Below are 26,005 nucleotides of genomic sequence, written 5' to 3'. Positions count from 1 at the left end.
TCCTCCACTCCTACTCCACCCTTCCTCAGAGAAGGCACAGAGATCGTTCTCAAGTTGAAATCACATTGTGTCACTACCACTTAAAACCTTCAGTGGATTCTCATGTAACCAGTGTACAGCCCAGAACCCTTAGCATAGACATCTGCCTCCCTCTGGGGCCTCACCTTCTCTATTGCAGCCACGCTGTCCTCTCTCTGTCCATCAGGCCCACCAAGGCTCAGTCCCCAGATTTTGGCAGGATTGCCTCATTTTCATCAGTTAGGTCCCAGTTCAATTCTCAGGCCCTCAGAGACGCCTTCTCTGATTACCCCAAGCTGAAAAAAAACACCCTTCTTTCCCATGCATCCAGTGTCCCAGGCCTCAGCTCTCTTTCTGCTTCTCCATCCTTAGTCTTCATCCTTGGTGCATGACTGTGACAAGTGGCCACTGTGCCTTCAGCCTCCATATCTGCATTCCAGGCAGGAAGAGGAAAAAGGAAAACAAATTTTCTCAGAAATGTCCAGCATACTTTCACCTCTGTTTCATTGGCCAAAAGTGGACACCCATAACTACAAAGGAGGCTAGAAACGCCATAGCTTTTAAGTTGGCCAGTTGTTTCTCCAAACAAAATCATAAAAAGAGGGAAGAACAGATATTAGATAGGCAGACAGTAAATTCAATTTTATGTTTTCTGTGGTATTTTTGCAGTTTCCCCTTGGTTAGTTCATGAGACGTATATATGAGTTCTTACGGGATGGTGATAGAAACTATTCATTAAATACCTAAGGGAATATACATAAATTTGTCATATTAAAATTTTTGTTAAATATTCCTATAGGTTCTTAAGTATTATATACATAGAGTGGATTTTTAAGCAATACAGAATTTTAAAGAGTTGTCACTATCAAATTGCTGCAGCAAACTCGCTAATCTGCAGCAACATCACCTCCTTTCCCACCACCAGATAAATTTAAATAGGTACTTGGAAGGAAACCACTTTTAAAACTATCTTTGTAGCTGAAGTTTGTTCAACTGCCACTGTGCACACACAGAGTACACCAACACCAATAAAGATCCATTTGGTATAATATGGGTTGTTTGAAAATACTTGCATGACAAGCCCTCCTCTTGAACAGCTAGTGTGGGACATCTTTTTGTTACCTCTAAAAGAAGATTGCAGTGAAGTCTATCATGTTACTGTGAGATATAGCACACAAAGGTATTTCCACCTTTGTGAGGTTTTTTCAGGTTGCTTTTGGTAGCAGTTACAAAGGATAATTGCGAAGATGGTAGAATGGGTATGAATAATGCGTAATCCAGCCTATAGTAACCACTGCCATCTGTGGTGAAGGATCATAGCAACAAAAACAGCTTCTTCTGTGTTTCCCTCACATTCTAAAAACGCTTTGTTAGAGCATCACAGTCGTCGTAAGAGTGAGCTGGTGCATTTTACGGACACTCTCATAGTCTGTCTCAGCTAGTTGTTCATCTCAGGTTGGCTTCCGCTAACATTCTACACACCCCTCAACTATTAACTTAGATCAGGTATTTCCACCCAGCGGTATACTAGAGCCATTTGGGGAACTTTACTGATACTCAGGCCCTACCCCTCAGAATTCTGGGGGTGGGTCATGGGCATTGATATTTTTAAAAATCCTTCCGGGAGATACAAATGTCCAGCCGAGGTTGGGAACCACTGCTTTGGATGGTTGTAGTGGGAATTTGACTCAGCAGAGGTGCTCTGGAGACATGTATGATTTAATAATTTTTCAAAGCTAAATGCGTGTATCTCTATCGGCACCATTTCTTCTTTCCATTGTCACAGCTAATTGAGAAGAAACGGGATTTTTTTGTAATTCCTGTAGACGAACATTGCTTATTGACCTGAGCAAATTATAATTTCATGCAAATTCAGTGCTTGATACTTAAACTTTCACTTACATTTAGTGAGAATTGCTAGGTGTTACTAATCATTTCGATACTGGAGAAAAGTTCTTTTTCTTAGCCAGGATGAATCCTGACTATTATTGTAACTTTGAGCTATCCTTTGGTTACGTAAGGAGGAGTGTGTGTAGTACATTTGTTTCTCCAGGATCTTATATTTAAACATTTATGATTGATATTTAATAGAGTGTCAGGGGTGGGAGCCCTTTAATTATCATAAACTGAGTTAGCCTCTTGCTTCAGATAATTTAGGCATCTTGATCTACCAAATCTATAGAATTGGCCCAATATTGCCACTATTTTATTTCATGCATATCAAGAGCAATCTTAGTAATTAGTGTTAATAAATTGTTTTAAACTCCATGGAAAAAGTAACTTGTAAATGTCTTCACAGTTGAGAGTCATTACCTAAGGATCTTCTTGGTAACACTGGTATTTCTTGTGTTAACTCATTCAAGCAATATTCAAAATGGTGTTGTCCCTAATTGATACCTTGTTAAGGGGGTTAGTTTAATACCAGCCTTTAGTTCCTAGAGCAATTCTAAAGAACACTAAAATTAGTAAAAGATCTAATATACAAGTCAATTTTTTGTTGTTGTTGGCAGCTTTCTGAGTAATATTTCACAGAATATAAAAGTTTGTTTAAATTAAATGAATTTGCAGGAATCCCCTTGGCAGTCCAGTGGTTAGGACTCAGCGCTTTCACTGCCAGAGCCTGGGTTCAATCCCTGGTCAGGGAACTAAGATCCCACAAGCTTGGCAGCGTGGCCAATAAATAAATAAGTAAATAAATAAATTTGTAAAATATATTTTAAAATTAATTAATTAAATGAATTTGGGTTTTTGTAACCTACTAATATATTATTCAATACTAACTGATTCTAGAATTTCTTACTGGCATTCAAAAAAATCCATTCTCCTTATATGGATTTGCCATTATAAGATCTGAGCATTTATTACATGTAGAACTGAAGCAAATTATGAGGCAGCACGCTTGTATTTTATGTTTTAGTGGTTAATGCCTTTCATACCTGTAGCCTCCATTGTAGGACAGAAAAAAATTAGGGAATAGCTTTGAGTCTCTGTTTATGTTTATCGTTGCTGACATCCTACCACAGTTAGTTATACAATAATTATATTAATATATGATGGTATATTAATATTCAGGATTGTTAAGAGCCTACAAACTTCATAGTACTTCAGATAATCATCAAAAGTGTTGTTCTGATTCCACATATATGCATTAATATATGATATTTGTTTTTTTCTTTCTGACTTCACTCTGTATGATGATCTTATTTACAAAGCAGAAATAGAGACACAGATGTAGAGAACAAACGTATGGACACCAAGGGGGGAAAGTGGAGGGTGGGGGAAAGGGAGTGGGATGAGTTGGGAGATTGGGATTGACATGTACACACTAATATGTATAAAATAGATAACTAATAAGAACTTGCTGTATAAAAAATAAATAAAATTCAAAAAAAAATGTATGGGTACCAAAGGGGAAGGGGGTGATGAATTGGGAGATTGGGATTGACATATATACACTATTGATATTATATATAAAATAGGTAACAAGTGAGAACCTACTGTATAGCACAGGGAACTCTACTCAGTGCTCTGTGGTGACCTAAATGGGAAGGAAATACAAAAAAGAGGGGATATATGTATACGTATAGCTGATTCACTTTGCTGTACAGTAGACACTAACACAATATTGTAAGGCAACTACACTCCAACAAAAATTAAAAAAAAAAAAAAGTGTTGTTCTGTCTGTTCCAGAAATACAAACCACTTTCATCTTATAATTTGATAAAGCAGTATATACCAAGTACATGATTTTGAGGTCTGGTCTAAAACTGGTCTTTCAGTATGGAGGCTCGGTTAGGATTGGGTAAAAAAATTATGATAGAATAGAATTGGATGGAATAGAATCAAGGAGGCTTGGCATATAATGGTTTTATGTTTTCTACTGAAGAGTTGCTGGGCCTTTCAGTAAGTTCTGGAATGAATATTAAAATTATTTGCAATTTTTATCTTCCTGAGCAAGAATCTCTTGGAATAGTAAACTTAGGAAGCCAATGGAATAGAAGGTCATGTTAATGTGGACAGTGAGCTGTGTGGATGATTTCAATTTTCCTGGGTTCAAATCTTAGCTCTTACACTTACTAGCTTTGAGATCTTGGGTGGGTTAGTTATCCTCTCTGTGAATCAATTTCCTTATCTGTAACATGGGCATCTTAGTAGTACCTTCTCATGGGCTTGTTGTGAGAAATGAGTTAATATATACAGAAGACCTAGGAGAGTACCTGACACATTCCCCCTTAGACCCTACCAGGGCTCCAACTTCACAGAATTTATGTGATGAGAAATAAAGGCCTTAGATGGTCATATTTGATTTCATATATGGGAATTTTCCATTTGTATTGCTTAAATGTTTACACAAAAGTCTGGCTACATAATAAGCTCACTGGCATTTGCGTGTCTTTCAGATACTCCCAGCCCCTACATGAAGAAATAGCACTGCATAAGCACCTGAAGCACAGAAATATTGTTCAGTATCTGGGCTCCTTCAGTGAGAATGGTTTCATTAAAATCTTCATGGAGCAGGTCCCAGGGGGTAAGAGATGGTTTTCTTTCTTTAAAAAGTGTAAGTTTCTACTATGTATAAATAAGCTACAAGGATATATTGTACAACACAGGGATCATAGCCAATATTTTATAACTATAAATGGAATATAACCTTTAAAAATTATGAATCATTATGTTGTACACCTGAAACTTATATAATATGGTACATCAACTATATCTCAATAAAAATAAATAAATAAAGTATGGGAAAACCTCAGAAAACAACTTACTTTAAAAAATATATATGTTTCTGGGGCCTTGAAGAGGAGTAAAATTGAACGGGATTTACTAGTTTACAGGTCTTCATTTGTCTAAAGGTACAGAAAAATTTGACATATGACATTACCTTACAGTTTATTAGGGGACAATAAATAAGTATCAGAACTGTTTTTGTATCAATCATCGTGACTTGGATTAAGGTTAGCAAACTGAGTGGTCTTTGACTGTATTTGATAATGACCATCTTCAGAGCAGGGACACTTTCCTATTTATATTTGAGCCCAAGTACTGTATCTAGTATAGTACCTGGGCCACTGTTAATAACCAGTAAATGTTAGCTTAAATTCATGGTACATTATTAATGTGCCTTAAAGAATTCATTTGGATGAGATTTTATCCACTGTCTCTCCCTACTTACAGGAAGTCTTTCTGCTCTCCTTCGTTCCAAATGGGGCCCACTGAAAGACAACGAGCAAACAATTGGCTTTTATACCAAGCAAATACTGGAAGGATTAAAATACCTCCATGACAATCAGATAGTTCACCGGGATATAAAGGTAGGATGAGCTAGGATTCATTCTCCTAAGTTCCCTGATGAGTAATTGTTTTATTTGCAAAAGTCATATTGTCTTATGGGTACTAATTTGGAATGATAAATAAATCCTAGAAACAGCAGAAATATATCACTCTGCCCTGAGTCAGTTATTGATATTCATGTCTTATCTCTTCTACTCAAGGAATAAACCCCTTAACCATGTTCAACCAAAAAAGATTCAGTTTGCACTATATGCCTGGCCCTGTTTCAGGTGCCCTGTGGGACTGGTGGCTCAGCAGAACAAAGTTAAACAGGATATGGTCCTTGCTCCCGAGAGGCTTACAGGCTGGTTAATCTTTGTATCCTTACTACTCAGTAAATATTTGTTCGATTAATGGATGAATAGTTAGAAGGAAAAAATAAAATCCCCACTTCTCACAAGTATCATATACTCATGTGTTGAACTAAAATGAGATAATTTATGAAATTCTCCTTAAAAAGGGAAAATTCAGAACTAGTAAATTTATGACAAAGTCTGGACTATTGAAAGTAAGTTAATGTTACTACCCTAAAACCAACCCAAATACCCATTTGTTTGTGCTGCCCCTAAATATTCCAGGAAAAAAGTAAAACAACATAGAAAAGAAAGGAAAGTGATTGAGAAGTTAAAAGTATTGTAAGTTATCATACCCATATCACACACAAATAGCCCCTACTATCTGTAAACCTCGTTTGACCTTGTGACCTGAGTAGCAGATTGTGAACTGATAATATGTAAACGAAAGTGGTGTCAAGAATTCACTACTGAGATTAACTATTAAGGAAGGGTATATAATCAGTGTCCTTTTTGCTGTAAGGACACCTTTACTTACTAGACTTTCAAGCCAACAACAAACAATATTGGAAGAAAGATGACATTTTTGATTAAAATTCTCTCTTTTCTAGGGTGACAATGTGTTGATTAATACCTATAGTGGTGTTCTCAAGATCTCTGATTTCGGGACATCAAAGAGGCTTGCTGGCATAAATCCATGTACTGAAACTTTTACTGGTATGTTTTTGCAATGATGATAGAGACCTTATGTAATTAAAGAAATAATTGCTGCATTTGAGCATAATGTGAGAGAGAAATTTAGTCTGTGTTCTTACCAACATTAATGTTGATATCTTTTGATGCCCTGAAAAATGTTATAGAGAATTTGATCTGGCCCATTTCTTACCTCGTATTTATATGACTTGCTCAGGCTCCTGCTTAATGCCGCTGAAGATTTTTTTTTTTAACTCTCAATTTGTTATTTGTTTTTCTTTTCATGTCATTACTTCTCTCCTGGTTGGTCTACAACCACTATAATCCCGACAAGATTCCTTTTTTTAACGTTTCTTTAGCCCAGCCTCTCAGTGATTCTTACTTATACTTTAATCATTTCCCATTTGGACTGTGAGTTCCCTCTTTCCTAATCTGTTTACTCCCTGTGGTCTGTTCCCCTACACAGCACATAAATAACTAAGATTTCAATTCAGAAAAAGGAAGTGACTCACTAACTCAGAAGGAGGGTGGGGAGAAAGCTTTCCCCGAGAAATTAGGCAATGCAGCTACTGAGCTGCCGCTGGAGCAAAATCCTGGGAGGGTGGAGACAAAGTGATTTCCAAACAGGTGACAGTAGCCAAGAGGAAACAGAGGCTCAGAGAGATTGACTGCCCAACAGTTATGGGGAGGACATCTGGAACTCCAATCCTGCTCTCCACTCCAAGTTTTTACCACTCCATTATTCTGCTGATTCTCATGAAATGTTAAGTTCTTGTTATTGGGAATTCCCTGGCGGTCAGTGGTTAGGACTCAGTGCTTCCACTGCTTTGGCCCTGGGTTCAATCCCTGGTCAGGGAACTAAGACCCTGCAAGTGGCATGGTGTGGCCAAAAAAAAAAAAAGATAGTGAATTATCTTTGGTCTAATATAAAGCAAGATGGACAGATGTCCCCCTTTCTGAATTCTGTGAGGAGGTGGCATGGCCTCCATTTTGCAGATGAGAAAATTGAGAGAGAGAAGGGACTTCATACCCAGAAGAAATGATAGAACTCAGATTTGTAATCTACCCCTTGTTCTTTGCTTTGATCTTCTTGCCCAGTCCATCTTTCTCTCCGCCTTGCTGAAGAATCTGTCCTGGAAGCCTGGAAAGGGGAAAGGAAGAGAGAGAGAAAGTCTATAAGGCTTCGCCTCAGAACATTCAATCAGCAAATTCTCTGACGCCATTCCTACTCTCACGGTAGTGGGTATTTCAGGGCACAGAATTAAACACATTTACAATGTATTTTTTTGAACAAAATAAATTTCATCCTTCTAGCAACTTTAACTATATTTACATTTCTTTTCCTCATACTCCCTCCATTTGGCAAGAGTCACTTTAGATGGTGCCAAGACTCAGTAATTTCTGCAAAGAAAATCCTTACTTTCAGACTCTTGATTTGGGCAAGGTGTTAATTTACTATCTGCTGCTGATCTTTAAAACATTTTTTTTTAATCGCCAGAGAAGTTGTAGTAAAGCAGTCCTCCAGGACCCCTTTGCTTGGACTTCTTGCACTGACCTCTCATGATGTGATGTGTGTGACACATATGCGCGGGTCTGTCTCCAGCGCTGATCACGAGGGCCTGGGGTGTGCAGGCCTCACAGCACTAACTCAGTGCTGGCCAAGGCACAGGTATAGGCAACCTCTGATGAAGTGAGTTGAAAGACAGTGACCTGTGTGACTTCTTAGTGATTTGGTGAGAGGGAAGGCAGCAGCAACTACTCCCTATGGAGCGCTTACTGCATCCCTGTTAAGTGCATTATGTGTTATTTCATTGAAATTCATATATCAACCCTAATCCCTAGGTATCATTTTCCCAGTCTATGGTGAGAAAATTAAGGTTCAAAGAGGTTAAATAACTTGCCTGAGGTCACAAATCTAGTAAGGAAAAGAGCTGCATTTCAACTAGACTTAACATGCCAAACGGAATGAATTAGCTTCTCCCCGAAACCTGTTCCACCCACCCTGTTCTCTGTCTCAATTGGCCACTCCAAACTTAGAGTTATCCATGGTGCCTCTCTTTTCTCACGCTTCAACTCAATCCATCAAGGAAACCTATTGGCTCTGCCTTCAAAATGTGTCCAAATTTGGACCAGCTCCTCCCTCCTTCCACAGCTCCCACCTCACCTGCATGAGCTCAATAGCCTGTTCTCCCTGCTTCCTCTCTTGCCCCTACAGTCTTCCCTCAACACCACGGCCAGAGCAATCCTGTAAAAACATAATTCAAGCCCTATCACTCAAAGACCTCAATGGCTTTCTATTTTTTGAGTAAATAGACACCAAAGTCCTTACAATAATGGACAAGGCTCAGACCTACTCAGAGCCCGTTACCTTTTAGACCCACTTCCTATCCTTCCCACCTTGCACAGGCCTTCCTGCACTTCCTTCATTACACCAGGCGGGGTCCTGCTGCAGGGCCTTTGCACATGCTTTTCCTTCTATAACACTCTTCTCCCAACTCTCTGCCTGGCTAAGTCCCTCACCTCCTTCAAGCCTTAACTCGGATGTCATCTCAGTGAGGCCTGTGATTGCCCTGTTTACATGGCAGCCCTTCCCTGGGCACTTCTGGGTTTTTTTTTTGTTTTTTTTTTTTGCGGTACGCGGGCCTCTCACTGTTGTGGCCTCTCCCGTCGCGGAGCACAGGCTCCAGACGCGCAGCCTCAGCAGCCATGGCTCACGGGCCCAGCCGCTCCGCGGCATGTGGGATCTTCCCGGACCGGGGCACGAACCCGTGTCCCCTGCATCGGCAGACGGACTCTCAACCACTGCACCATCAGGGAAGCCCTCCTTATTTTTATAAACACAGCCAGTTTCTAGCCTTTGATAGTGGATTTTATAGGAACTGTTTAGAGGAAATTTGTGTAGCAGTTTTCACCTATAAATCAGGCATGGGGCATTCATAAAAGGTGTTGCCTGTATTTATCAAAATGTCTGTCACTTTGGTTATGAATCAGAAAATACTGAAGTGGCTCTTTTGGCAAATGCCTCAGAACTTGAAATAATTCATTATGGCATCTTGGATGGGTTATATCATTTGTGTGAGTATATCAGAAACCAGGGATATGCAATTATCTGTTCCTGTTCACACTCCTGACTCATTGCTGGACTTTGAGAAATCACTGCAGGTTAGATGTATAAATTTAGCCTCTAGTTTGAGCCAATGAGACAATTGCAATTGAGTGTCCACTTGGGATATACGAAGCCGGAACTAGAGCCGGAGTTCTTGGCCCCCACTTAATGCTCTTTGCGTCATACCACACTCTATGACTCTGTGATTCCATGAAGCCTTTTAAATCTCCTCTCTTTTTCTTTCTATTCTTCTAAACTCTGGTGGTTTGTCTATACTGATGGCTCATGACCTGTCTGACCCATTAAATCTGTTATCCATGGACCACAGGCTCACAGCAGAAGCCACGTATGTTAGATTTACAGAATAACGTACACCCAAAATTATTTACATTATTATTATTATTATATATATATTTTTTTAGAGGATATTGGGGGTAGGAGTTTATTAATTAATTTATTTATTTTTGCTGTGTTGGGTCTTCGTTCCTGTGTGAGGGCTTTCTCTAGTTGTGGCAAGCGGGGCCCACGCTTCATCGCGATGTGCGGGCCTCTCACTATCGCGGCCTCTCTTGTTGTGGAGCACAAGCTCCAGGCGCACAGGCTCAGTAGTTGTGGCTCACGGGCCTAGTTGCTCTGCGGCATGTGGGATCTTCCCAGACCAGGGCTCGAACCCGTGTCCCCTGCATTAACAGGCAGATTCTAAACCACTGCGCCACCAAGGAAGCCCCTATTTACATTATTTTTAACAGTGACTTTCAGAATCTTCATGCTTTCATGATTAAGAAATGAGAATGAAAGCAGAAGAACTGAGCATTCAATCAGGAATTGAGAAATAACAGACTAAGGAAATGGATGAATGACCTAAATATTTCCTGGAAAAGATTAGAAGTATACATAAAGGGAGTCTTCATGTATTTGAAAAACTGATTGCAGAAAAATGTGTGTTGATATATTTTCTGTTATTCTCAAATGATTGTTAGAAGTTTCTAAGAGGTCCCAGTGAAATGATGCCTCAATTATAATCAACAATCTAGGAAAGGAGAAAGTATCTATTTGTAAACAGATAATATTAGTATGCTGTTTTTATGTCACCAGTGAAATCCATTATGAAAACTGCTATTTCCCCTTTTATTAACAGCATAAAAAACTGGAATTCAAAGAAGATGAGCTATTAAGACCCGAATCATGCTTTTTCTTTTTTTTCCGAATCAGGCTTTTAAAGTTACCTTATTTATATAAAGAAATTGAAACTGTCATTAGGTGTTCATCTGTTTTCTCTTTTTAAAGTGTAACTGTGTTTGAATTATGTGCAGGTACCCTTCAGTATATGGCACCAGAAATAATAGATAAAGGACCAAGAGGCTACGGGAAAGCAGCAGACGTTTGGTCTTTGGGCTGCACAATCATTGAAATGGCCACTGGAAAACCACCCTTTTATGAACTGGGGGAACCACAAGCAGCTATGTTCAAGGTCACATTTCATATGTCTTAAATGTCTTAAAAACCAGTGGTTAAAGCTCTTCATAGCTCCTGGGTGTTCCATGTGTGTATGTCATATTTTTTTAGGTAAAATGAAAGGAGCCTAAGTAAGCACAATCTAAGATATAAAGTTCAAGATTCACTCCCCCTGGTCAACACCTCTGCCTCACATGGAGCATCTCTCTCCACATTAGTTTTCCCAACTATAAAGTGAGATTCAGTGTAACTTCCTGTGACTGCCCTTTCACAATGCAGTATAAATAACACATCACTCCACAGAAGACGATTTAAGCTCTTTGGGAAACACAGTCTGAAAAATCTTCCACTGAGGGAGATATAAAAACATGTTTTCTCCATTTAGGTATTAAAGACATATTTTCCTTTACTCCTCTATCATAATAGTTTGAAGGCTCCGTAGATAAAAGGGCATAGTTTCTATTTTAAGTACATCAAACTTATTCTCATCTATCTACTCTTCTAGCCTGTTAATTTGCCCATTAGTAACTGTTTTGGGGGTGGGAAAGGAAGCAGCTCCATCTTTCAAAATAGGGAGCACATGATATGCAAATAGGCCTGAGAGAGCCCAGGGGCCACAGCTTCACCATCCGGGTCCTGGGCAAACAATGACCTGCCCATGAATCCCTGTAGTCCTCACCTGCCACTCCACCAAGCCAGAAGAACATTAAGCGGAGCACCTGTTTCCCAAGAAGTAAAGCTCACATGTCTGCTATTCTCTAAGGCATCGGACTTTTGATCATAATTTGTTATTCCTTTCCCTGCCACTGATCGTGTTTCTAGTACTTACTCCGTTTGTGAATAGCCTCTTATGAGGGACCACGTAGTACATACCCTTCTGTGTTTGTACAAAGCTTGGTTTACTTTAAGAGACAATATGATAGGCTACTGCTGATACAGAAATAGTAGTGTAACCAAACCTGAAAGAACAATGAGAGCTGCTCAGGGAGCTGCCTTTCTGGACCTGAATGGATGTCTTTCTCTTCTTGGCCAGTCTTTCAAGTTTTCACCAGTCTCTAGGACTTCACTCTGAAATGCTCCTCTGTTACCCACACGGTGCCGGGATTATTATACAACATGCTTTAGATGAGATAGCATACTCTGGCACAGTTTGAATCCAGGCTCTGACACAGTCAAACTATTTGATGACTTTAGGTAAATTACTTAACCTTCTTGTGTCTCAGTTTCCTCATCTATAAAATGGGTATAAAAATAGTACCTATCTAATAAAAGGGCTTTGAGGAGTGGATAAGATAATATGTGCAAAGCACTTAGAACAGTGTCTGACACATAGTAAAGGCTTTATAATGATTACAGATAATTATATCTTATTATCCATATAATAATAAATTCATATAAGCTATTTAATAACAAAGAAGATTTCCTTAGGAAGTTTTCTCTGTACTAAATACATGAAAACATTACTGAAAAAAAAATTAGAGTGACGTCAATGAGAAGAAAGTTCTCATTGTTATAGAAAAACTGTTTAATTTTAAGTATTTTTATTTATTTATTTTTATAAATTTATTTATTTTATTTATTTATTTTTGGTTGCATTGTGTCTTCATTGCTGCGTGGGCTTTCTCTAGTTACGGAGAGTGGAGGCTACTCTTCGTTGCGGTGCGCAGGCTTATTGTGGTGGCTTCTCTTGTTGCAGAGCACGGGCTCTAGCCACGCGGGCTTCAGTAGTTGTGGCATGCAGGCTCAGTAGTTGTGGCTCACGGGTTCTAGTGTGCAGGCTCAGTAGTTGTGGCACATGGGCTTAGTTGCTCCGTGGCATGTGGTATCTCCCTGGACCAGGGCTCGAACCTGTGTCGCCTGCATTGGCAGGTGGATTTTTAACCACTGTGCCACCAGGGAAGTCCCAATTTTAAGTATTTTTAAATATCTCTTTTAATGTAGGCAATTTGAGACAGGGAAAACATTCACAAACCATGGCACAGGAGAAACAACATATGCTTTAAGCCAAACAAATGAAGGTTCAAATACCAGATCTGCCTTTTCATAAGCATATAACCTCACACCCGCGAGCCTCATTTTTCTCATTGCTGTAACAGGGATAGTATTTAATCCACTGGGTTGCTGGGAGTATTCAGTGAATCTCATAAATGGAAAAGCCAAGCACAAAACTTTGAGGACTGAATTATTACTTTATAGTGCTGCTGTCTACTATCTTAAGCTAATTACTATGCCTGTGTCATTGATAAACTTACAAAAGTGCTCTGGAAACTTTCCATAACCTACAGAAAACAAGTCCTGTCTCACTTTGAGAAAAGCCATGAATTTGTAGTATATGATAAAGGAGCTTGTTGCATTAGGTGACCAGGTTATGCAACCCAGAGCCCATGGGATAAGATGGTCACTCAGAAGTCACGTTGTGCTGTGTCTTAGGTGGGAATGTTTAAAGTCCACCCGGAGATCCCAGAGTCCATGTCGGCAGAGGCCAAAGCGTTCATATTGAAATGTTTTGAACCAGACCCTGACAAGAGAGACTGTGCTAACGACTTGCTTATGGATGATTTCTTAAAAGTTTCAAGCAAAAAGAAAAAGACACAACCTAAGCTTTCAGGTATGTCGTTGCCTTGAAGGGGGTATAGGTCAGAGTCACTAAATCCTAAACTTTTAAGGTGAAAGATTTTTCCAGAAGTAAGCTAATTTGCTTAAAGACATCACTGAAAACTGGTCAGGAAGCAGTGTTACCATCAGTTTCACAAATGCTAGGGCCTCACACATAATAATCTTCCATCACATGGTTAGGAGGGAACTAGAATATAAGCATCTATATACTAGCATTGGTGATACAAAGATCAAAGTTAAAGGGGTGGAATGTAGCCTTTTCAAGCTGAAACTCCAAATTACCACAGATGGGCTATAGGGCTATTACAGAGCTGTTAAACTTCTAAGCCATCTAGATAATATGTTCTTTCAATTTTAGGTAGTAGAAAACACTCATTGCCTCTTAGAGGAGACTGTCTTTCTGAATAATTAATCCCCCCTCAAAAAAAAAGAGAAGATCGCCAGTTATAAATAAAGTAGCAGTGTAAAAATATAAATTGTCTTTTTGCAATAATTTCCATAACTCATTTCAGAAAAAAAAGCAAGCAAATGATTTGTTTGTTGTTAGCATTTTTGGGGATTATGTGGGATGACATGGGCAGACTGAATGTCTGGAAAGGACATCAATCCCATTTCAAGCATTCACTTCATTTTTTGTTGATTTCTTAGTTTAACAACAAACCCAACGCCTGCTTATGTTGCTGTGTTTGCTTTTCTTTCCACAGCTCTTTCAGCTGGATCGAATGGTGAGTTTAATTTTATATTGTCCATTGAGCTGAAGCTTGGTGCATCACAGTTAAGCTCTAGATTGCCTGTCAAAGAGCCTCATCCTCTGTTCCTTGCTTACATGGAGGGGCTCCTCTGGGTACTAAGGATGTGTGGCTGCAAGCCTGGCTGGGTTCCTTCCTTCAGAAAACCCCTCACCTTTCTCCTTCATGAGAGAGGCTTCCATTGTTCCTCCCTAAATGGAAGATGGTGACTGTTTTTGAAATCTTCAATTTGAGAGGAGTGCATACTTTCTTATTGAGGAGCCAGTTGGCCACCTAATGGATTTCTTGTGGAAAATTTCAATGCCAGACACCTTCCTCTATCACCTTTGGCGTCCTATATTCTCTCTGGATTTAGTTGGTCAGGACAAGTTGTGATTTTTAATATTGGCCTTTGCAGATCATAACTAGGAAGGTAAATTTGCTCTAGGAAGATCAACTAATGCATTTCAAGGAACAGGAAAGAAATGACCATGGCTTTGGCTTTTCCTAAGTTGGATGAGCTGTTGATCACGTAGGCAGGGGGTTTAATTGTCGTCCACTGTGAGCGTCGTGTGCATTCTCCCACAGGCCAGGGGCAGTCTTTTGCAGGTTCCTTAAGGTTCCTTAAGGTGCCTCGGCCCAGAGAAGAGGCCCAGTAATTGGGGTTTCTTGGCCACAGCCTTTCCAGATTCCTCCATCAATTCTGAGAGTCAAGGAGAACTCTGTGAAGAGAAGTCCCTCCCTTTCTTCCTTTCTCCACAAGCAGCCTAGACGCTGGAAGGCAGTCACTGCGTTTCACAAGGTGGACCCGGGGTGTGCCACAGCCTCCCGACCAGCCTGTTTTTGGTGTCATAAAATGGGCACTGACTTTGGACTTAAGCAGAAGTTGATTCACTTTGGACTCAGTTGGAAGTTGGTTCTGATCCCAACTGAGCCACTTTCTAAATGTGTGACATGCAGAATTTACTTGTTTCATCAGGCACTCTATGTTGAGAACAGTACCTACTTCACAGATTTAGTTCTGAGAACAAAATAAAAAATATATACCAAAAGAGGCTGGAGCCATGCCCAGAAGCTCAATGCATGATAGCTTTATCCCTTCCATATGGGTCGGTTTTTGTTTTAGGAAACATTCTCATCACGCACATATTTAAATTATGTGAACTCAACTATACACACTTGGCAAGAGAGAGCTAGAGAGAGAGAATTTAAGCTGATCGTTTTGCCCACAAGCCCTCTCGGTGAGCATGTGCCTTAGAACAAGCATGAGATGGAAGGTGTCCACCTGCTCAACTCTGGGTCACCTTTCCCACACGCCCTCCCCCCTCTGCACTCAGGATGACTCAAGAGCATTTGGGACTCTGCTCTGACTTTAGAGTCTAACTTAAGATATTTTAGAATCTTAAGGGACTTCCTGGCAGTCCAGTGGTTAAGACTCTGCGCTTCCACTGCACGGGGCACGGGTTCGATCCCTGATTGGGGAACTAAGATCCCACGTGCTGCATGGCCAAAAAAAAAGATATTTTAGAATCTTAAGATTTTATAGAGTCAGAATTAAGAGGATGGGCATTGGGGTCAGAGCTGGGTTCACGCATTAACTGGGGGACCTTGGAAATGACTTACCCTTAGTCACCTCATCTGTCCAGTGGATTCAGTTAGACAACCTGCCCATGGGTCTTTGTAACTATTAAAAATGATTACATGTGTGAGATGCTTAGCAACTGCCATAAGGTGGTTATTATGACTATTATTGCTGGTCCCTTCTTGCTGTGACCTGCCCATGCCCAGTGGCTCGTTTAGAATTGTAGACCACAGTCCAAAAGTCCCCTCTCCTTTTTTTTTTTTTTTTTTTTTTTTTTGCGGTACGCAGGCCTCTCACTCTTGTGGCCTCTCCCGTTGCAGAGCACAGGCTCCGGACACGCAGGTTCAGCGGCCGTGGCTCACGGGCCCAGCCGCTCTGCAGCATGTGGGATCTTCCCGGACCGGGGCACGAACCCGTGTCCCCTGCATCGGCAGGCGGACTCTCAACCACTGCGCCACCAGGGAAGCCCTCCCCTCTCCTTGTCCCAAAAACCCCCCTGTTCCTCCTCTCTCAGAACTTCTTCCAGGCCTCCTGAATTCTCTGGATGTTTTTTTATCTCCCAGTGACCCATCCCTTTCTGTTCTGCCCTCTTGGCCTGAGACATTGATTTGCTTGATAAAGATGTTTCTGGCAAAAATTACTTATTTTAAAACCAGTATTTGATGAAACGTAGGCACCTCCTATTGTGCCAGTTCAGTCTCCATCAAAGTAAAATAAAAGCTTACATTTGTTATAGAATCATAATGTCTGAGAACTGGGAAAGTCCTAAGAGATCATCTAGTCCATTAGTTTCCAAAATCTGTGTTTAGTAAAGAACCTTTTTTTTTTTTAATATGAATCCTTAAGCAGAGCCCTGATATATGACTGAAAGAACATATTTGTTTCAGGAAAAACAGGGTTGGAACCTCTGTTCTAGAATCACAGAATCCTACTCACTCACCCCACCCAAGGCAGCCCCAAGAAATAGGTGAACCTTAAACTCCTGAGGCACACAGTTTACAAATTATGGATCTGGTCCTTTATTTTATAGATATGAAAACTACGACTCATAAATGACCTTCCAAATAGGAGGACAATAAAAACGAAGGGCTCAGAACCCAGAACTGCTGGGCCTGGTGCTTCCTCCAGTTTCACATCCCTGAGATACTCCTTTCAGAGCCCAGAAGGCCCTTTCCTAGCCGACCCCCTGCATGGGTTACACTGAGCATTGGGAGGCACCGTGGTCCCACGACCAGCCTCTTACGAAGCGTTATTTTGCTACTCACTGAAACGAGACACCTGACAAATAATCTTGCTGTCTTTCAATAGGTGTGTCCATGTGTGCACGTTCTTAGAAGCATTAATCGTCTCCTTCCCCCTCTCGTGACACGCAGAGTATCTCAGGAGCATCTCCCTGCCAGTGCCTGTCCTGGTGGAGGACACCAGCAGTAGCAGTGAGTACGGCTCAGTTTCTCCAGACACGGAGTTAAAGGTGGATCCCTTCTCTTTCAAAACAAGAGCCAAGTCCTGCGGAGAAAAAGATGTCAAAGGAATACGGACGCTCTTTCTGGGGTAAAGACCTGGCTTGTTATGGGTGAGAAGTATGTTTTGTGTCATTTTGTGAAGAAAATTGTGATTTGTGCTGTCTGAATTATTGCAGCATCCCTGACGAAAATTTTGAAGACCACAGCGCTCCACCTTCTCCTGAAGAAAAAGATTCCGGATTCTTTATGCTGAGGAAGGACAGTGAGAGACGGGCCACGCTTCACAGGATCCTGACGGAAGACCAAGACAAAGTTGTGAGAAACTTAATGGAATCTTTGGCTCAGGTAAAACCCCTCATGGAGACTTCATTTCCCCTATTTTAACAGTGTCATAACCACTTGGAACTGTCACACGTGATGTGAAGACATGAGGAAGCTGCTGCTCTCCTGATGATAAAACAAACCCACCCCAGGGATAGGCAGATCCCTAACACAGAAACTGCGTTTTTGAACATAAGCTATTTTTAAGTCAGCAGCAAAATTTTCATGTTGATGAAGTTCCAGCTGGTCCCTACACGCCTTTTCACCCTTCATTCATTTGTTTATTCATTCAATCAATAAACATGCACTGAGCCATGTGAATTGCTAATTCTGATATTAGCATGAGGGTACCTGCCATTGGCTTCTCTGAGCATTTGGGAAACATCACAAATTCAACAGAGACCCCTGTGCTTGGAGGGCTACAATTAGATGGAAGGTGATGGGCAATAATAAGTAAATTATCTAGCGTGCCAGGAGGCCATTCGTGCTATGAAAAAACAAAGCTGGTCAGTCAAATTCTTTTTCCCTGATGTATTTGTTTGCTAAGTTGCCGTAACAAAATACCTTAGACCCAGTAGCTTAAACAACAGAAATTTCTCTCTCACGATTCTGGAAACTGGAAGTTTAAAAGCAAGGTGTTGGCAGGTTTGGTTTCTCCTGAGGCCTCTTTCCTTGGCTTGCAGATGGCCACTTTCTTGCTGTGTCCTCACCTGCCCTTTTTTGTCTGTGTGCCCCTGGTGTCTCTTCCTCTTCTTATAAGAACACTAATCCTATTGGATTTGGGCCTCACCCTTATGATCTCACTTAACCTTAATCACCTCCTAAAGACCCTGTCTCCAAATACGGTCACATTGGGGGTTAAGGCTTAAAAACATGAATTGGGGGGTGGGAGGAATGGCACTGTTTCATCCATAATACCTGGGAAAATGTATTCCCTGGGATTCTGTTTACAGAAATGAGGAAGAATCCCCTCTGAACTCTGCCCCAGTGGAAATAGGGTTTCCCCCACCTCCAAGCTGTAGGTGATGCCTCCTGTGCCCGGAGCAGAAGCTCAGGCCCCCTGTGGGTGTAAACCTCCCAGACATGCTTGGCCCAGACATGACACTTGCATCCTCTTTCAGTTCTGTTGGCGTCAGGGACTTGTGTACCTGCTTTAGCACCTGTGGCCACCACCTGTCCCTCTCTGATCATTGTGGATGACACATAACTTCTTCCCTCCCTTCTGTCCTAGGAAAATAGCTGCAAAAATGGATGGAGCTGGAGGGATTGGGTCAAGTTTTAGTCTCAGTCTAGCAGTTTACCTGTTCTCAGCTTTTATTGGGATGTAAAGGGAGCCAGGCTCTTTCTCAGCTCTTGCTCTGTAGCCCCTGCTTGTCTTTGTCTCCAGAACCCCACTAAGTTTCTCTGCTGATTCCATCGCCTTAGGAATTCTGTAATGTTCACATCGTTAGATCCCGTAGGAGGAGCTGAAAGGCCATGTGTGTGTCATCAGGGTCTCTGGGTACAGGGAGAACTGAAATTTCCAGGTTCTGGGAAAACTCTGACTTGGGTCCTTAAGGGAAGCTGCCTCCAGCGAGCAGGGACTCTGAGGCCCAGAAGGGAGGTGCTCTGGGGTGAGGGGCAGCCAGGCCTCTGAGTTGGAGGTAGAATGAGTGCTGAGGATGCCGTGCAAGAATCTGGAGAGGTGGAGGAGACAGAAGCAGTCTGGAACCTTTAGCTGTCACTCTTGCCTTTCTGTCTGTTTACTGTGGTCATTCAAGGACTGAGAATCGGATGGCATAAGATAAAAAGGGGAATCAAGTTTAGACGGAAGGAACAACTGGGCAGTAATTGGAGGTCATTCATTCAACAAATACTTATTGAGCATCTACTAGATGCCAGGCACTGTTCTATGTGCTGGGGACACTATAGTGAGCAAAATAGAAAAAACATCTGCATCCCATTGAAGCTGACGTTCTAGTGGAGGAAGAAAAGCAATAAAAACACAGTAAACATGTAGTTGAATATATAGTAACAAACATAGTTAAGTATATAGTTATATGTCGCTACATACTATGTGTGTTACATATATGTTTCTCTATATGGTAAATATATAGTAATTCTAGCAGACACTTTCTATGGGCCAGATATTGTTCTTAGTATTTCCTGTGTCTCTACTCCATCCTCTTGACAGTAGTCCTACAGCACTAGTTTTGTTAGTATCCTCATTTTACAGATGAGGACACAGAGGCACAGAGTTATTGAGTAACTCACCGAGGACATATAAGCGATGGAGTCGGGATTTGAACACAGGCAGCCTGGCTCCAGGGTCTGTGCCGTCAAGTACCACACTGCTCTCCCCACTGCTACACCAGAGGGTGACAAGTGCTGGGAGAAACATAAACCAGGGGAGGGGACAGGGCTTGGGTTGGGGGAGGGAATCACCAGCAGCCACTGTGGAATGAAGGCTTCTGTTTTAGGTCAGAAACACAGAACGCAGGGATTGCTTAAATCTCGTAATCATCCCCAATGAGTGTGCTTTTCTAATACAGAAAGTATCTGCTTGTTTGGGGGTTTTCTTTGTCTCCCTGCTGGACTGTAGATCCATCAGGGCAGGGACTGCCTTGGTTAGTGTCGTTGTCCCAGCCCTCAGCAAAGAACCTGGCAGGTTTCATGACCACGGTGAAATTCTTAAATTTGGAGTTGGTTAATCCTATTCAAGTGTTTGTGACTCCCTAGTTTTTTAAGCACGCTTGAATGTTCTCTATAAAAGGAGGAAGGGGAGCTTCCCTGGTGGCGCGCAGTCGTTGAGAGTCCGCCTGCCGATGCAGGGGACACGGGTTCATGCCCCGGTCTGGGAAGATCCCACATGCCGCGGAGCGGTTGGGCCCGTGAGCCATGGCCACTGAGCCTGCGCGTCTGGAGCCTGTGCTCCGCAACGGGAGAGGCCACAACAGTGAGAGGCCCGCGTACTGCAAAAAAAAAAGGAGAAAGGAAAGAAAAACTTAAAAGCGACTGTCAGAGGGCATGCCTCAGTGCACCAATATGAAGTGACCAGTGGGGACCAGAAGTGATTCTGAGGTCAGAATCACTTAGTAAATCCAGAATCGTCAAGGGATAGACAGGGTGCTTCTGACTGTACTGCTGGGGACTCTATGAACCCTTTCCTGTGGCATCCCATGGTGATCTTGTGATAGAGCAGGTTCTGCCCCAAGGTTACTGCTGGTTCATCCAGCTGATTGGGGCAATAGAAGGTAATGATTAGGAGCTTGGGTTCAGCCTCAACTTGACTTTGAGGCCTGGTTCCACCACATAAAGGCTGTGTGATTTGAGCAAGTTATTTAACCTCTCTGAGGTGAATTTCCTAATCCATAAAATAGAAGAAACAATGGTATTCACCTCATAGGGTTGCTATAAGGAGTAACTAAGATCATGAATCATTGAGATAATGATAGAACGTATACCACAAATGTTAACTATTATTGTTATTATTATCATTATCAAGCAGGCTAATAACAGTTATCTAGTATCTTAAATTCTCTTCTACTACCAGATGGAAATAAGTCTTTTCATTGTATTAAATATTTCAAGTAATAGATACATCTTTACATTTAAGCCTACCCTTTAGAACAAGACTGAAAGGTAGATGTTGGTCAGGTCCTCAAAGCGGCCCATGAAAGCCCTTTCAATCTGTAACATCCTTCTGAAATCCACTCACCATTTTTAAGGAAGTTTAAGGGATAAAGAAGAGAGAGGCCCCTTTGCAGGAGAATCTGTGACGGTCCTCTGGGTGCTCAGGAAAGGCTCGCTGTCAGATGCTACTTTCTGATACTGAATCAGTCTCACCTGGTACCTAAGATGCTTGTTCATGAAGGCACGTTAATGAGTGCACACGGGGAGGCAGGAGTGAGAACAGAAATAACCATTAGGTACGTGATGAAATATCCCAGACAGAAGAACATTTCCCAGGGTAGACAGCATTCCTTTGTAGGGCAGTGGCATCAAAAACCAGAAGCAGCATGTTTTTCTGTTGTGAAAACAAAGCTAATGTCCAAAAAATGATTGCTATTTAAACGGCTGGCAAACACGTAACTGATTTTTCACTAAGATAAGCTTCCAATTTCTGAATAACTCACATCTCTCTTCTTGAACATATTTTCATGTTACTGTGATATTGCCTATGAATCTTTACTTTGGTTGTAATTTAGTTCGTGGTAAGAAAAGAAACAAAGTTTATAACTGTTCCCAGTCTGATTTTAAAATATTCCCTTAATGACAGTTTTCAAGCTTTTTAATATAATATTTTCTTGTCAAAACATAAACATGAGAGGGAGCTCCCAAATGAAAATATATTGAGAGAAAGAACTTGATGGGACATTTCTCTTCTATTTTAATAGACTCCTAGAAATTGTAATTTTCACAGCCCAGCTGAGGAATTTAATTTTAATGATGCAGTAACAAAATGTGCAATATGAGATAGAAATGAGCATAATAAAAATCCAGTTGTTCCTTAAAGTTAAATGAGGATAAATAGCATCCTACTATGTTTCCTTTAAGGAAGCAATGTTCCTTGCTCAAAGTAAAAAAAAAGGTTCAACTTGAGGGAGGGAATTTGTTTAAATATTGTATTTAATTTTTAATATGTGAAGTCATCCATTTGGTCCATTCTTATAGCTGATTGCCTTATCGGTGGGTAAGGAAAGGTTTCCCGGGTGGAGTCTGAAGCAAGCCCCTTTTGACTGCAAGGAATTGACGTGCTTTAAGGGCAGTTGAAGGACTGGGGACATGTAGGCAGACACACGTAGCAATGAGGGAAGTGGCCTTTTCAGGTTAATTCCAACCACGGCGCCTAGCTGCGCCTCACACAGGCTGAAACTAGAGTGTGATTCCAAGGGCCTTCAAGCCCCAGGAGTCTGTACATCTCTCCTCTGGCTCGGTTGCTGTTGGCCCACTTGGTGTGCCATTGCTGTGTCCGTCCACTTCTCTCCCTACTGATCATCATTCTCTACTCAGTTGTTTCTGCTTCCTTCCTTCCTTATAACTGGATGTACTCTTGCCCTTATTTTATTATATATTTTTTAAGTTTTTTTGATGTGGACCATTTTTAAAGTCTTTATTGAATTTGTTACAATATTGCTTCTGTTTTATGTTTTGGTTCTTTGGCCATGAGGCATGTGGGATCTTAGCTCCCCGACCAGGGATTGAACCTGCACCCCTTGCATTGGAAGGCGAAGTCCTAACCACTGGACCACCAGGAAGTCCCATTGCCCCTATTTTATGACTTATCTCTCTGGGCAGACTTTGAGCCTGAGATCCTATGGCTGAATCTCTCTTTAGCTCCCAGTTAAAATTTCTGAGAGTGGGATCTTATGGCCCCAGCCTGTCCCTGTTTGGGCAGAGCTTTGTCTATCTGACTATAACATGACCGTTAGACAATGTATGGGGCAGGTGCCTTTCCTCCCAAAGTCTGATAATTTCTCTCTTTTTTTTGCCAGGGAAGGAGCCATATAGTTCAAATATGGTCTTTCCCCTTAGCAGGGGGGCATTTCTAAGCCCAGTTCTTCTTGGCAGCGGCTGTGGGATGGCAGACCCATGGCTGATACATCCAGCACAGATACATCTGATCGACAGACAGATTATTGGTTATTATTCACAGGGGGCCGAAGAGCCTAAACTAAAATGGGAGCACATCACAACCCTCGTCGCGAGCCTCGGAGAATTTGTGAGGTCCACTGACCGGAAGATCATAGCCACCACCCTGTCCAAGCTGAAGCTGGAGCTGGACTTTGACAGCCACGGCATTAGTCAAGTTCAGGTGGTGCTCTTCGGTTTTCAAGATGCTGTAAGTATGATATTTTGCCCATGTTTTCCCGCAGACTCCAGCCAAAATTAGTCAGAAAAATAGGATAAGAACATAAGTTTTTATCTTTTCTTTCTTTAATAATTTTGATCAATTCTGTTCTCTTTGGATCATAAATAAGTATGAGATGGTTGCCTGTCCATGTGCCTCAAAGCACCAGATTTGTTGTTTGGTGTGTAATCTTGTATCTCCCCAGATTAGATACACATAAAATTGAACACCATGGAAAATAACAAAACTCACAAACATCTCCCATGGCTGCACTTTGTTCTTATCAAATCATGTAGGCAGTCACTATTTATTTTGATGATTTTAGCAACAGAGCACACTTTAGTCCTGCACTTTCTAATTCTATATGAGACATGCCATCTAGTGGTCATTGAGAAAAATGTAACCGTACAGACAGGAATGATCGGTAATTTTTTTCCGCCCTGCTGTGGTTTCCATACAGAACATTTTAAACATACTTGTTTAATAAATATTCACTATTTCCTAGCCAGCAATATACTTCAGAGCACAAGGCATCACTGGATGAAAATTAATTCACAGGATCTGGTGAGAGATCGCTGAGGATTCCTCTCTCTCATATTGAGTTGCTATGCAACACAAACTTGAAGCCAGTTTTCCAGAAGCCTGATTCAAACCATATGCGATATTCTTGAATGAGACTTGTTTGTGGAACTGTGTACCAAAAAAAGCCTGAGGTCCTTCCTGGAAGGCCCTTACGAGGTGTGGGAGACTGAAATAAGAGAGTTCTTAAGTGGCAGGGGGGGCGGATGGTGGTGGGATGAATGGGGAGATTGGGATTGACATGTATACACTAATATGTATAAAACAGATAACTAATAAGAACCTGCTGTATAAAAAATAAATAAAATAAAATTCAAAAAAAAGAGAGAGAGAGAGAGTTCTTGACAGTGCCTGTCGTGTGAATAGGGAAGCACTTTGCATAATTTTATTTAAATTCCCCAAACTGACTCACTCCTAATGTGTTTATTGCTCCTACATAGGCGACGTCTTGACAGTTGCATTTGGTGCATCAAATGATCCCTGATTTAAAACCAAATTGTAATCCTTCAGTGGCCACTTGTGCTCTCAGGAGCTCTGTGTTAGCCGCTCAGTCTTGTGCTGTACTGTGGGCAGGGCAACGCTCCTGACTCGATTGGGGTCATGGAAAATGAGAGCAAAGCCTATCACTAATATTAAATGCTAAAGGCACACTCACTCTGTAACTAGCGAGCCCCAGCCATCTGCAAACCAAATGAAATAATTTAGTGACTTTGTACTTGCCTACACATTTGGCTTCCAGCCTAGAGACTGGAAGGCAAATAGGCGAGTGGAATTCAGATTGAGAGTGGGTAAGTTGTAATCCTGGGCCACAGGCCAGGTCTCCCTCTCTCTCTCTCTCTCTCTCTCTCTCTCTCTCTCTCTCACACACACACACACACACACACACACCCCGTTCTTGCTCACTCACTGTCCAGGATGGGAATGAACCCAAAGAATGCGCCGGATATAATATACTGTTTAATGAAGGGCTATGAGAAGCTGGTCGTGGTGATAAAGGACCCCTCTTCCATTTACTATTTGTGACCCTCGAGAGAAATATTCTTAGTTACTAAATGTTATACCCGCATTTGTCAAATAAACAGGCAAGTCCTTTATGAAAGTACCAGGACAAAATCAGTCTGAAAGGACTTCCTAGAACAGGTGGGAACCTTGCAATGGTTCGCTTCCTTAGGAGCAACTATTCTGAGGAATTCCTCAGACAGACTGCCGTCTAAACTGGGGGATTTTGATGAAGATGGACCAAGGGCAGGAATGAGCAACTGGAGCTCCAGCTTTTGGTGTGAGATTACAGCTAGGTCCCCTTCTCCCCAGCGTCTTCTTAGATCTCAAGTCAGAGCCCTGTTGGGAAAATAGCCTCTTTTCTTAGATGCCCGTGTCAACCAGAAATTAGTGGAGTTAACTCAAATTTTAGATAAGCCTCTCTTAGCCTTATGATAAAAGTTATTTTTAAAAAGGTAATGTGGGGACTTCCCTGGTGGTCCAGCAGTTAAGACTCCGTACTCCCAATGCAGGGGGCTCGGGTTTGATCCCTGGTCAGGGAACTAGATCCCACGTGCATGCCACAACTAAGAACCCACATGCCGCAACTAAAGATCCCACATGTTGCAACTAAAGATCCCAGTGCAGCCAAATAAATAAATATTTTTATAAATAAATAAATAAAAATTAAAAGGTAACATGCACGGCTTATACATACAATGGAATATTATTCATCCTTATAAAGGAAGGAAGTTCTGACATATTACACTAAGTGAAATAAGCCAGACACAAAAATGCTGTATGATTTCACTTATGTGAGATACCTTCAGTAGTCAGATTCATAGACAGGAAGTGGAATGGTGGTTGTCAGGGGCTGGGTGGAGAGGGCAAGGGGAAATTGTTGTTTAATGGGTGTAGAGTTTCAGTTTTGCAAGGTGAAAAGAGTTCTGGAGATGGAAGGTGGTGATGCTTGCACAACAATGTGAATGTACTTAAGCCATTGAACTAT

The 26,005-nt window shown here is 41.4% G+C and overlaps 1 protein-coding gene across 13 annotated transcripts in view; it reads left to right on the top strand.

The window, feature by feature from the left end:
* The window catches only part of MAP3K5 (mitogen-activated protein kinase kinase kinase 5), a 210,737-nt gene that overhangs the window by 164,519 nt on the left and 20,213 nt on the right, over window positions 1–26,005 (top strand). For 12 of the 13 annotated variants that reach the window (XM_089921634.1, XM_022557515.3, XM_089921638.1 and 9 more), the window contains 9 exons: window positions 4,419–4,546; window positions 5,197–5,333; window positions 6,257–6,362; window positions 10,758–10,915; window positions 13,330–13,507; window positions 14,220–14,240; window positions 17,199–17,376; window positions 17,465–17,633; window positions 23,245–23,430. In XM_089921634.1, coding sequence (XP_089777760.1) covers window positions 4,419–4,546; window positions 5,197–5,333; window positions 6,257–6,362; window positions 10,758–10,915; window positions 13,330–13,507; window positions 14,220–14,240; window positions 17,199–17,376; window positions 17,465–17,633; window positions 23,245–23,430 — 1,261 coding nt within the window. Of the gene's footprint in view, window positions 1–4,418; window positions 4,547–5,196; window positions 5,334–6,256; window positions 6,363–10,757; window positions 10,916–13,329; window positions 13,508–14,219; window positions 14,241–17,198; window positions 17,377–17,464; window positions 17,634–23,244; window positions 23,431–23,944; window positions 24,800–26,005 lie in introns of those variants that run through there. The other variant, XM_022557548.3, reaches the window with a different exon arrangement.

This window comes from Delphinapterus leucas, chromosome 12, assembly GCF_059928025.1.
Source record: "Delphinapterus leucas isolate spDelLeu-1000000601 "Yukka" chromosome 12, BTC_Dleu_Yukka2, whole genome shotgun sequence".
Classification (NCBI taxonomy): Eukaryota; Metazoa; Chordata; class Mammalia; order Artiodactyla; family Monodontidae; genus Delphinapterus; species Delphinapterus leucas.
Note: the sequence above shows the minus strand (reverse complement) of the source record. Positions and strands in the feature narration are given on the sequence as shown.